The sequence below is a fragment of the Staurois parvus genome, unplaced genomic scaffold (assembly GCF_062004578.1).
Source record: "Staurois parvus isolate SC_StPar_1 unplaced genomic scaffold, SC_StPar_1.0 ptg000321l, whole genome shotgun sequence".
Classification (NCBI taxonomy): Eukaryota; Metazoa; Chordata; class Amphibia; order Anura; family Ranidae; genus Staurois; species Staurois parvus.
The window spans coordinates 2,152,438-2,165,206 of NW_028318117.1; the positions used below are offsets into that span (position 1 = coordinate 2,152,438).

Consider the following 12,769-nt stretch of genomic DNA (forward strand, 5'->3'; position numbering starts at 1 on the left):
TTTTTTAACAGCATTACGCTATTTTGGTATCCTTTCTTTTACATTTTTCATCCATCCATCCATGAGAATGAATTCGGGGTAAATTAAGGAGGAATCATTAGCAAAGGCTTGAGAGTTACAAGCTGGTCATAAATTACCCTTATCCATCCATCCGTCCATCCATGAGTGAGAGCTTGGAGGAAGTTAACCCCTTGACGCCGACGTAACACAAATATGCGGCCTCACGGACCTGGGCTTTTTTCCGTGGGGCCGCATATTTGCGTACCTGTCTTTGTGCTGGGAGCGCGCCGCTCGGCGCGCTCCCAGCACCAAGACCGCGGTGTCACTGAGAGCCCCGGGTCCCGTTCTAACGATCGGGACCCGGGACTCCCGATTCCGGGTCATGTGATCGCTGTGATAGCCTCTGATTGGCTATCACAGTGATCAATCACTGTGCAGCCCGGCCCCCTTGTTTTCTCTCTCTCTATGAATGGAGAAGAGAGATACATTGTATCTCTCGAACTCCTGACATAGAGAGAGAAAAAAAAAGTTTGTAAAAAAAAAAAAAAAAGATAAATAAATATTAAAAAATAAAGAAAAATACCTAGATCAAGGTTTGATCTAGTTCAGTACCAGGGTTAGTGTTTGGGTCAAGGTCAGGGTCAAAGGTCAGGGTCAAGGGCAAAGGTCAGGGTCAAAGGTCAGGATTTAAAAAAAAAATTGGTATCAGTGTCAGTTAGTGTTAATGTCAGTGACAGTGTGTTTTATGTAAAAAAAAAAATAAAAAAAAAGACAAAAACAAAATGCGCACTGTTGTTTCTGGGCTGTACTACGGGTACAAACAACAAATAACATACACATATATGGTATCGCTGCGATCGTCAAGAACTGGAGAATGTATTTTGGGTTGTTCTTTGGTGGTAGGTTATGGTCGTAACAAGAAACACACAGTTAAATATAAAAAAATGATTTTTTTTACTATTTTGGCCCAGTTTTCCTTTAATAATAAAAAAAAATTAGGAGCTATCCATGACCATTTACCACCAAATGAAAGCCCAATTTGTCCTGAAAAAAACAAGGTATAATCCACCTGGATGTACAAAGTAGTTGTGACGATATGTACGGTTTTACTAACATGTCAACGTTGCAGAATTGTGCTTAGGCATTTAGATTTGTTTTACCCTTAGGCGTGAAGGGGTTAAGGAGGGATCATCATCTGTGATTTGGGAGGCATATGATTCCATGAAAATTGGTGTCTAACCACCTTATGAGAGTCAGTGAGAAATCGCTTAAGAGTATTACAACATCTGAGGATACCACGCCCCACCTGCAGGCTTGTCTTTTTGTCTCCTAAAGCTATGGTGTCCGTTTATGAACCAGCGGTAATAGATCGCTGCTCAGTTCTCCGGCATTCTCAGAGAACACAGTTCTCCTGTGAATGCAGTTTATGAAGCAGTTCGAATGAAGGGAGAACGATCTCCAAACGCTGGAGAACGGTCTACAAACTCTGGAAAACGGCTGATTTCACTACAATCTCGCGAGATTACAGTAAAAGATCAGTTTACTAACCAGAGGTAAATTATCTCTGCTTAGTTTGCGGTCCCTCTGATTCTCCAGCTCTGGGCACGAGAATCTGGAGGGAGAACACAGATCTCCAGTGAAGGGCTGACATGATCTCCTGAGTGTCATAAACTGTGAATGACCAGAGAATAGCTGAGATCCGTTGAATCGCAGCTATTCTCTGTGTCGTAAACGGACACCTATATTAGCTTGAGAATTCACAATATTTGGTGAGTGTGGATCAAATGTTTTTCTCACTGAAGATGTGAGCATGCTGGAAAATTTATGAAGTTTGAGTTACAGCTCTATTTAAAAAATGTTTTCACAAATTTATGGGACATTGGACTTTAATATATAATTTTTCACATTTTTATTATTTGTATTATTTGCGCTGTATCACTTTATGAGTATATTTTGATGTTTAGTCAATTTCTGAACAGCAGCATTCATTTTAATTTATTGGCTATTCCTTTGGCGCAAGTTTTCTATATACAAAGTACTGATTGTTCCATCTAAACAAAAACTACCAGAAAAGGCTTGGTCTAGAAAACTTGTGTTGAAGTAAATTTGGAAATTACCATATATGACCCATCAATCCCTAGGCTCTGCCTCAAATTGAAGGCTGAGGTAAACCTGAACCTTATCTTTGTTATGTCTCTCAGTGGCTTTAGTGGTGAGGTCTGCCTTCCCATTCCCAATTCTCCATGTGATTTCCAGCTTTGCACTCTTCCTGCCAGTTTCACTTCTTCTTCACTAACCCCTAGTTCACATCTGTGCGGGTGGTGCCACTGTGGATCCGTACAAAAATCCATGCAGCCGCACCACCCGAGGAATGTGGACCTGTGGGCGGGTGCCATTAATTCTAATGGCACACCACCCGCACTGGAAACTGCAACCATACTGGAAACCGAGGTTCCCTTGCGGGCTGCGTTTTCAGAAGCAGTGCAGGGACTTCTTCTCTGCGTGTCACGGGGCACGAGAGTCCATTCAAATGAATGGGCTCTCATGCCCGCGCAAAACACTGACCGCAGGAACGTGAAGATGTGAACCTAGCCTAACAGGAGTCTTTAAGCTACATTTTCTATTATATAAAGTGTAAACCAAGAAGGGAAAATGAGACCTCTTCAATAACCGCAACTTAAGATTGGAAAACCACAACTGAGAGCAAAATATGCTGTTGTTTAAAACTTACAGAGGTATCATAACTTGGACAGTGATTCAACTAACCAACATTACCAAATACTGAAATATCACATTCATGTGGTCTGGGTTTTAAAACTTATAAAACTGAGGCACCTACCTTTGCTTCAAGATTGCTTATCCTTTCTGCTATTGCTGCCATTCTTGTGCAATTCATACATTCTGTAAGTAAAACAACAAAAAAGATAAATAGGAAGTATATAATTCAAACAAGGAAACAATAAATTCTTTAGGAGGGTAAAAATGTCAGAATTCTTTTAATAAAAGGAGAAAAGATAAACAATTTTTTCAGTGCTTACACTTTTCCATCTCCTCTCCCCCAGCATATTGGTAATAGCTCATACTTACCTGTAACCCACTGCTCTGAGATCATTAATGTTTGGCCTGCCTAGCAATGCACATTCCCAATTCTTCCAAATTATGCATTGTTCTACCCATCCATGGACACTGCAGTAACAATCCACTTCAACTGAAACTCTCTTTGCTGACTGTGAATGGGCTTTCCACTGAAGTTAAAGTGTTAGTAGACCCACAACATTAAAATTAGTCTGAATATGCAGTAAAGCATTCTTGTTACACTGACTGTGGAACCTAAGGGGTTAATCCTCTGCAATCTGTAAAAAGGATGTTTGATCCTGTCTTCTCTGATTCCCCTTCTTCCACAGTCCCCAATCCATCTGCTGAAAGAACAGAGCCTTGGGGCAAGCTGCACATGCTCACTTTGGTGTGTATTGCTAGAGAGGTTTTTTTCTTGTGAGAGAGCATTTAATCAGCACAAGGCCAATCAGTGCTGTCCAGACAGAGGGTCAAGGTCCTGCAGCCTCATAGGACAATCAAGGAAGCATGAAAACTCCTACATGCTTTAACCAGTACTCAGCTGGCCACTGATAGCAATACTACTCTAACTGCTGATAAGAAAAAGTATTAAGCCGTTTATTTTACAAAAATAATTGCATTTCCATGTTCTGTGCATGTTCTGTGCACTGTGGGAGACCAGATGTAGTGAATGCAGGGTCTTTGGTTTAGTAACACTTAAATGGAGATTGCAGCACATATTCACAGTTAGCATAATGCCGAATGTGGATATTTTCAGGAGAAAACAAGTTGCACTGTGATGATATCAGAAGAGGAGGTGGTATGTAGTAAACAAAACAAAAAAGAACAGTGGAAAAGATTTCATAGTATGAATAAACATTTATTAAGGTTGTGAGTATACAGAGAAATAGAATTAAATGTAATAGGTCAATAAGATGGTAAGAGTAAACATTGAATAGTGGTAACAAGAAATACATTAGCATAGTATTTTGAGATAACATAAGCAATATACATCAGCATTGACCTATGACAAGGTCAAATGTAATTTATAAAGCATAAGCAATATCTTACTAGTAGATATCTTACTTGTATGTAAGAAATATAGTGCAATAAATATGAAAAGAATAATACGTTTAGGAAGGTATATGGAAAAAGCAGGTATAATACAATCTATTTTTGAATATAAAACAAAAAGGCATAAGAAAGAAAAGAAGAAGAAAAACAGAAGAAAATGAAGAGGAAAGAATAGAAGGTTAATGAAGCCAGAAAAGAAGAAGTGTTAGAGTAGGGTGTACAGCATGGGAAAGAAAAATGGGAAGAATAGGTAAGTAAGTAAGGAAGGACAATATTTTAGGAGACGTTGAAAATTCCATCCATATGTGCCACATTTTATAAAATGAAGTATAGTTGTCATTAGCCATAGCAATTATTTCCTCCATTCTCAGGAGATGGTTCAGTTCGGTGATCCATTCTCTTATGGAAGGGGATATAGAGGTTTCATAATTAGAGGCTTCTGGTTCCATAGTATAATAGTCAATAATCCATTTATTGATACAGTAAAAAGGAATTAAATGCACTCAAAAACATAATTCCTGGAGATTATGTTGTATGGTAAGAACATCCTGCCAAAGAAACAGTCCATCTGGATGGTGATAAAATTGCCCAGGGTACATGCAAATGCTAATCAGGTCCTCTTGGCGCCAGAGTGATGTCACTAGCATCAAGCAGCCTTAGGCTGACAAAAGGGAAGTGCCATCCCTTCAGCATTCTATACCCTGTGATGTAATTTCTTCCCTGTCACCAGGGGCAAACTGACAACTCATGAGGCCCCCGGGCAATAGGGGATCATGGGGCCCCTGTGTCCTTGCCCAAACTCAAAAAAGCCTATGAAAAAGGTACCAGGGGTATCTCATGGGGCCCCCTACTGACCCCGGGCCCTCGGGCAATGCCCGAGTTTCCAAATGGTCAGTCCGCCCCTGCTTGTCACTCTTCCTTCCCTCTTGATACTGGTGTTTTCACTCCGATGCTGAGGGTTGCTGGCAATCATCCTATAAAATGCATCTATAGCCAAAACTTTTTTCTAGGTTCAGATACAGTGTGGAAGGATTAGAACAACTGTCAGGTTTTACTGATTTAAAGAGGAGTTCCGGCTCCCCTCCCAAAAATTAAAAGTCAGCAGCTACAAATACTGTAGCTGACGACTTTTAATATTAGGGTACTTACCTGTCCAGGGATCCAGCGGTGTCCTCACCCTGAGCCGATTCTTCAATTGGTTGTCGGGGTGCTGGCACCACCATCTTGACTAAAGGAAACCAGCAGTGAAGCCTTGCGGCTTCACAGCTGGTTTCCTACTGTGTATGTGCGAATCTCGCTGTGCTTTGCGAATGGGCTGCAGTCATCTGGGACCTGTGAAATTTCCAGAGGCCTGGGGGGGACGGAAGGGGGATGAACTTCTGGTTCAGTTTACTGCGGCGAACTGAGCTGGAAGTGGGAGCAGGCACCTGTCAAAACCAGGTACCCACTCCCCAAAAAAGGTGCCAAATTTAGCAGCGGAGGGGGGGGCAGATAAGCAGAGCTTCCAATTTTGGGTGGAACTCCACTTTAACTACTGTTGGAGGCTCAGTTGGAGAGTTTCCTGTCTGTTAAAAAGGTGAGGAAAAATCTTTCAAACAGCAACAAAGACAGTATTTTTTTTAAGGTAAATCGGGGAATGCTAGAGCCCATTGTTGTTTATTTCCTTGTCGCAGATTTTCTCTCTTCCTCTCTTTCTTTCTGGTAAGAGAATCCCTGGATAGCAGTAAAACCTGACAGGTGTTCTAACCTTTCTGAAAAAAATTGGGGTTTAGATTAAATTCAAAGGCTAACATCACCTTTTTCACCATGTTACATGTTACACCGTGTAACATGTAGCAAGGTGCAATTGGACCCCTCCCACAACTCTTCATCTGTGGATGAATGAACTACAAGTTCTGTTTGCCACTTTGGCAGACAGACTTGCGGTTCTCAATGGAGCATAAGTGTAATGATCACTCATAGTCCATTGACACTTCCTCCAGCTCTGTAACTAAAAGGCTGTACCTTAGTATGGACATATAGCTTTGCATAAAAAAAAATAATAATAAAAAAGGAAAAAGTATAGAAACGAGAAAGTATAACATGTAACAAGATGCAATTGGACCCCTCACACCATTTTCATCTGGGATTGGGAATGAATGAACTACAAGTTCTGTTTACCACCATGGCAGATTTATAGTTGGAGCATGTGTGTGGTGATAACTCATAGTCCATTGACACTTCTCCTGTAAATGAAAGTCTGCACCTTGGTATGGACATATAGTTGGAGGGAGAGTCTGTAACATCCTGGCATTGCAACCACAATCCATTCATCATGGTTTCAATGCTTTGCAGGCTCATTGCGAAAGAAAATAACAATAAGTGCACAGTTCTTTTTTTGCCAATATACTGTATAAGCATTCATACATTTTGGAAAAAGGTGGACTTTAATATGTTTCTAAAGCTTGTTTTATTTTTATGTAAAGTTGCATTTTTCATTTTTCGTAAGGTAGAGAACAAAACTGTCTTTTACCAAACCTCATGAGTTAGTTAGTTAGTGAGTTAGTTTAATACATTATTATTATTATTATTATAATACAGTATTTATATAGCGCCAAAGGGTTTGCTCAGCACATGTTCTTTTCTGTCTCCAGGGCATGGTGCCAGCTATCAGTCACAGGTTTGCTTACATCTTCAGAGCTGCAGACATCCACCATAACCAAACTGTTTTTTATGGGATATATTTTTAAATTTAAATTCCAGACTGGTTAAAAAATTAAATCTAAGGCATCCACCTATGCAGGATACAATGTTTATTTTGTCTACGGTGATCTAATAGGAATATTTACCTAAGTTCTTGGCAGCCAAGGTTCTGGTCTACTGTGATCCTGCTCCCTGAATGTGGCCCTTGATGTCATCACCTGTAATGCAAGACCAGTGATGGCCATTATACCTGATGATGTCAGTGAGAGGTGATGCAATACGATGGGAGAAGAGGAGTGGCTTTGGGAGCACCAGTCATCACTACTGAAGCCAACGTGGAGGAAAATTGCAGGACCATGGGAAAAAGGTTAGTATCATTCTCTATTACATTTCCCCCTCAACAAAACAAGGATTATATCCTCCATATGTGCTCTGAGCTGTTCTCTGCCATCTCGAAGAGCCCTCCTAGTTCTTATTTTGAACCACAGAATGATCACCTTTTATGTTGTAGACATCTGAGAGTGGTTGATAGTTTACCCTTTGGGAGGGCTGACACCACCACAAAATCTTGTGTATTGTCAAAACACAGTAGGGCTTAAAAGCTGAGTGCATTTCTGGTAGATGAGTAGCTATTTTTCTGTACTTGCAGGGTCTTTTAAGAGAATTCTAGTGAGATTTCACAATGGATGTAAAAGATTTCCCTGGAAGGTACTGGTGACGTAGCCTTCCCAGGGGGCAGCAGTGTCACCAATGCCTCTAGAGATTGGGAAGTGCCACCTAATTGTGAGTAAATGCAAAATGACTTTTTTCACACAACATAGCAGGATAATTTGATATCTGCAGGAACCACTGATTTTGACTGTGGTAGAGGTGCTTGTACTTAATGTTGGCCTTTATTAGGGTTATATTTTCAAAAACTTTAATTAAAAACTTTGACACTAACGACAACCATTGCAGGCCTCCATCTAAAAATGCTAGTTACTTGGCTATTATGCTTAGCCCTTGACTTCATCACTTCTGAGTCAGTAAAGTCAGAATAAAGTCAGATACCCTGTGTGACAGATCTAACCAGGACAGGGGCTTTTGGAAGGGACTAGGGGCTAGCCATCTACCCACTGATTATGACCCATGGAGGAGACCGGGGATTTTGTTTGCTTCTCCTAGTCAGAGCATGGAAAAGAGCTCAGTTCAGCCTCTAATCCCATGGAGAGAGCAGATCATTCTCTAATCATGGACAACAACGTGATGAACACTGAGAGTGAGGCTTTGATTAATTCTCTGAATAAAGACAATAAAGCTTCCCTTCTGGAGTGGATGAAAATGTGTAATATTAATCTTGTACAGGTTAATAGTCAGAGGAAATATGGTGGCCCTCCTGCAGACTGGGTTGAAAACACTCCTCCACTTGGGACAGAAATATTTATCAACAATCTCCTTCAAGAATTCATTCCACTTTTTCAGATTGTTGGAATATTGTATAAGTTTTATCTTATGATGACTTTTCTAGTGGATAGGTTACACAATTGAAAGCCAAAGACCTGAAAGACGGCATGTATAACGTACTCCTATGTAGGTGCCGGACTATCTAGGGTAGGTTCCCTGACTGGTCTGGGTGCTTGGCTGTTGATTAACTTACTTTTAATTAGATCACAGTTTAATTAGGTTACTGTTAGCTGCTAACTGTTCATTAGGTGTATTGTTAGATGTACTGATGATATCACCTTTTAAAGTTTGCATTGTGTAGGATCATATGATCAAACTCTTATCTAATTTTGTGTGGTATAAATTCTGGAATTTTTCAGTAATGGAGGTCCTGTTTGCACCTAAGCTAGTTTCGTCTAGTTCTTGGGTGCAATGCCCAGCTATAATACTTTGCTCCTGTGTTCCAGTGGCGAGGAAGCAGCAATCTGATGGAGACACTCAGGCGGTCTGTCACACCCCTGACTTCTATAGATGGTCTTGGTTAGTGACTCAAAGTACCAAAGAAGGTCAGCATGACATGAGGTCAAAAACGGTAGCCTCCAAACATATCTCATGAACTTTACTGAATTTGTGTCACAAGCAGCCCATGTTCATCTGGAAACAGCAAAGCTGTGCAGTAACTTGAATTGATAAATCACAGATCAGCTTTCATTAACCAGACTAAATTGCAAAAATCTGGCTTGTTATGGCAATCTTATTGCTCACAGCACAATTTTAATAATCCTTTGTATGTAAAATTGAATAAAAATCGCATGCTTGCACCAAAGCATATGTTTCTATCGAGAATTTTAAAATGTACTTGATTTGTTTTTCAAATATTGGAGTAAAATGAACTCAGAAACAAGGTTGGCATAAAAACAATGGCGATTAACATCTGGAAATTGTATACCATATGTATTTGTTACCACATGAAACGATAACCTTGACGGCTTTCATATTCACATGATGACTGGCTGAGAACAGACTGGGAGAAAGTCTGACAGCAGCTATTCAGTGTGCTTTTCTCATCCTATAAGATGAATGTTCTAGGATTTCCTGAGAGCATGGAGAATATTTTCCAGTTCCCTTTACACAATGTCGGAATAGTCCATCACCAAGTGACTTTCATGCAGAGTGAAACAAAATTGATATTGTCGGTCACCACTTCATATTCAATCAGTTCAAAAAGTTTCTTGAACATTTCAACAATAAACTATTTACAATCTTCTAAGCCAGAAAACAAGATTTTTTTTACGCTATGGCTCTGATTTACTGATAAAAAGCATATTCTAAAATATGTATTTCATTGTTAGAATTTTGAGTTTGCATCCTTAAAAAACCTTAAAAGCAACCCTGCCGCTAAGATACCAACACAGAGGTAGAGTCGCTCTGTAAAAATGGTTACTAATACTCACCTTTCCAGGGGGTGTTGTGTTACATCTTCAAGAGCAACTTTCTGGTACGCCTTCCTGCCTCCTGTACATTCCTATTGGCCAGTGAGGCAGACCTTCAATGAGACAATAGGAATGTGCACTAGAAACGTATAGGCTGATGCAAGTGAATGACTGCATATCTAGGTCTCTACACTTTATACTTGAGAACAGGTTTTTTTTTTGTTATATTTTTAATTTAGCCAAAAAAATAATTTTAAAGAAATGGCAAATGTTTTATTTTCTCGTGCAGTGGGGCTGCTTGTTTTGTCTAGGGAATTGTAGTTTGACTGGAATTTTAAACTATTACAAGAAGTCCTGTGTCACACTTTCCTTTTTACTGCTCATATATATCAGAAAAGGGAGATCTATGGTCACTGGGAGCAGGTTAGTGGCATAACTATAACCACAGTAGCCCACATGGCTGCTATAGGGCTGAGGGAGGGAATGGGGCCCCACTACTGAGGTTTTCTGATGTCTCCATTCCAGAAGAACTAACCTCAAATGCATAGGATCATGCTTTGTGATTGTGCTATTCCTAATCACAAATCTTCTTTGTTCTCCCCCCCCCCCCCATCTGTGTGTACATTGTTTTGCCTTCAGAGTTTCTGGTCATCCTGAGGCTATTCCTGGGGCTGAAAAATCCCAAAGAGAAGACATCTTTGCAATGTGAGGGAGGAATTTGTACTGGAATTGGGAGGCACCTTTCATAGTTAGGGGTCTCCAGGTATCCACTCCCTTCCTGGGGAATAAATACCAGAGTACATTAGCACCCCTTAGTAAACATGTGCAAATAATTAAATGTAAATAAACATTCAGACACCTTGTCAAAGTCCTCAAATTCAAAGAAAACACAAAAACAGACAATAAATGTTGCAATTCAGCGTCAATCACATAGTTCAGCTATGCAATCCACATCAATCATGATGACCCACCACGTTCTGATTTTTACTTGCTATACTCCCACCACTAAATGACAGATCCCCAGTGCTGCAGGAATGTAAACGAAGAATAGGACATCCTGGGTGAAGTGACATAATTGACCATTAGTCCCATAGATTTCAATGTAGGAAAACTTTTAAACAGATGCGTTAGTCGATTCACTGTTCCACAGTTACTGGAAAGCCCATTCGCATGACCTGTTAAGTAATTTAACCACTTACCCCCCTTCCTGACCAGGCCATTTTTTGTGATACGGCGCCGCGTTATTTTAACTGACAAGTGCGCGGTCATGCAACGCTGTACCCAAATGAAATGTATGTTTTTTTCCCACAAATAGAGCTTTATTTTGGTGGTATTTGATCGCCTCTGTGTTTGTTTGTTCTTTTCATGCTATAAACAAAAAAAGACCAACAATTATGACAAAAAAAAACACTATATTTTTGACTTTTTGCTATAAAACATATTCAGTAAAAAAATTTTAAAAATCAGATTTCGGCATAAATTTAGGCCAAAATGTATTCTGTTACATGTCTTTGCAAAAAAAAATCCTAATACGTGAAAATTAATTGGTTTACATGTTATAGCGTCTACAAATGGCGGTGTGTATACTGGAATTTTTTTTTTAAATGCTAGTAATGGCGGCAATCAGCAACTTAGTGGGACTGTGGGACTGCGGCAGGCATTCTGACACTGGGGGGGGGGGACTGACTAACTTCCACTGACAGCCCCAGTGATACTAATACAGTGATCAGTGCTAATAAAAAAGCACCGACACTGTACTAATGACACTGGGCAGGAAGGAGTTAACATCTGGGGGAGATCAAAGGGTTAACTGTGTGCTGTGTTGTGTTTTACATTATGTGCTGTGTGTATTTTACTATGGAGTCAAACTGCTTTGTATTGCTCTGCACAGCAGAGCAATACAAAGCAAACTGTTTGTGTTGACAGGGGAGAGATCTGTGTTGTTTACACACAGACCTCTTGCCTTTCACTGTTCCTCAGCGATCACTGGGTGCTGATGGGGAATCTCTGGCCGGGACCCAGCTGTATCCGCCAATGGTGGCGTGGGTAGGGTGCTCGCCCCCTACCCTGAAATGCAAAATAATATATATACATAATTTTGTGCAGCCCTGCCGTCCTGTAGCAGTAGTTCTCTCCACCAATCATGGAGTTTGTTATCTTCTGCCAATTACAGAACTCCCAGGTGCAATGCATGCATTTCTTCATATTGTGAAAAAAATTCATAAACAGAGACATTATTTTCAATGGATTTTCATATGTAAACCGAAAATTACATTAACAGAGGTGTTTGTAAACCGAGGTATCACTGTAGAGAGAAGTTGTGGTAGTACATACAGTGCTCAGCATAATTGAGTACAACCCTTTTGAAAAGTACGATTTTAGTCAATATCCAAATGAAAACAAGAACAATTTCCAAAATTTTTACAAAACTGAGTTATATAGAATATTTGTTTAGCTCATTACATGAAAGTAAGGTTAATAATATAGCTTAGATTACAAAATCTTCAGTGTAATCAAATTAATTGATGCAAATATGAATACACCCCACAACAAAAATGACTCCATCTAGTATTTTGTATGATCTCAATGATTTGTAAAGACAGCACCAAGTCTTCTAGGCATGGAATGCACAAGTTGGCGACATATTGCAACATCTATCTTTTTCCATTCTTCAAGAAAGACCTCTTTTAGAGCCTGGATGCTGGATGGAGAGTGATGCTCAACTTGTCTCTTCAGAATTCCCCATAGGTGTTCGATCGGGTTCAGATCAGGAGACACACTTGGCCACTTAATCACTTTCACCCTGTTCTTCTTCAGAAATGCAACAGTGGCTTTAGATGTGTATTTTGGATCATTGTCATGTTGGAAAAGTGCACAACGACCAAGGGCATGGAGTGATGGTAGCAACTTCTCTTTCAATATAGAGCAGTACATCTGTGAATTCATGATGCCATCAATGAAATGCTGCTCCCCAACACCAGCAGCACTCATGCAACCCCACAGGAGGACACTGCCATCACCGTGTTTCATTGTAGGCAGTCCCAGTAGTCTTCTTTTTCAGAATGGGCTCTGGCAAATTCTAGGGGGGTTTTTTTGTGCATAGG

General features: G+C 40.1%; 1 protein-coding gene across 1 annotated transcript in view; it reads right to left on the reverse strand.

Moving 5' to 3' along the window:
- The window catches only part of COL26A1 (collagen type XXVI alpha 1 chain), a 556,823-nt gene that overhangs the window by 92,620 nt on the left and 451,434 nt on the right, over positions 1 to 12,769 (reverse strand). The window contains exon 4 of the mRNA XM_089683751.1: positions 2,840 to 2,901. Coding sequence (XP_089539877.1) covers positions 2,840 to 2,901 — 62 coding nt within the window. The remainder of the gene's footprint in view (positions 1 to 2,839; positions 2,902 to 12,769) is intronic.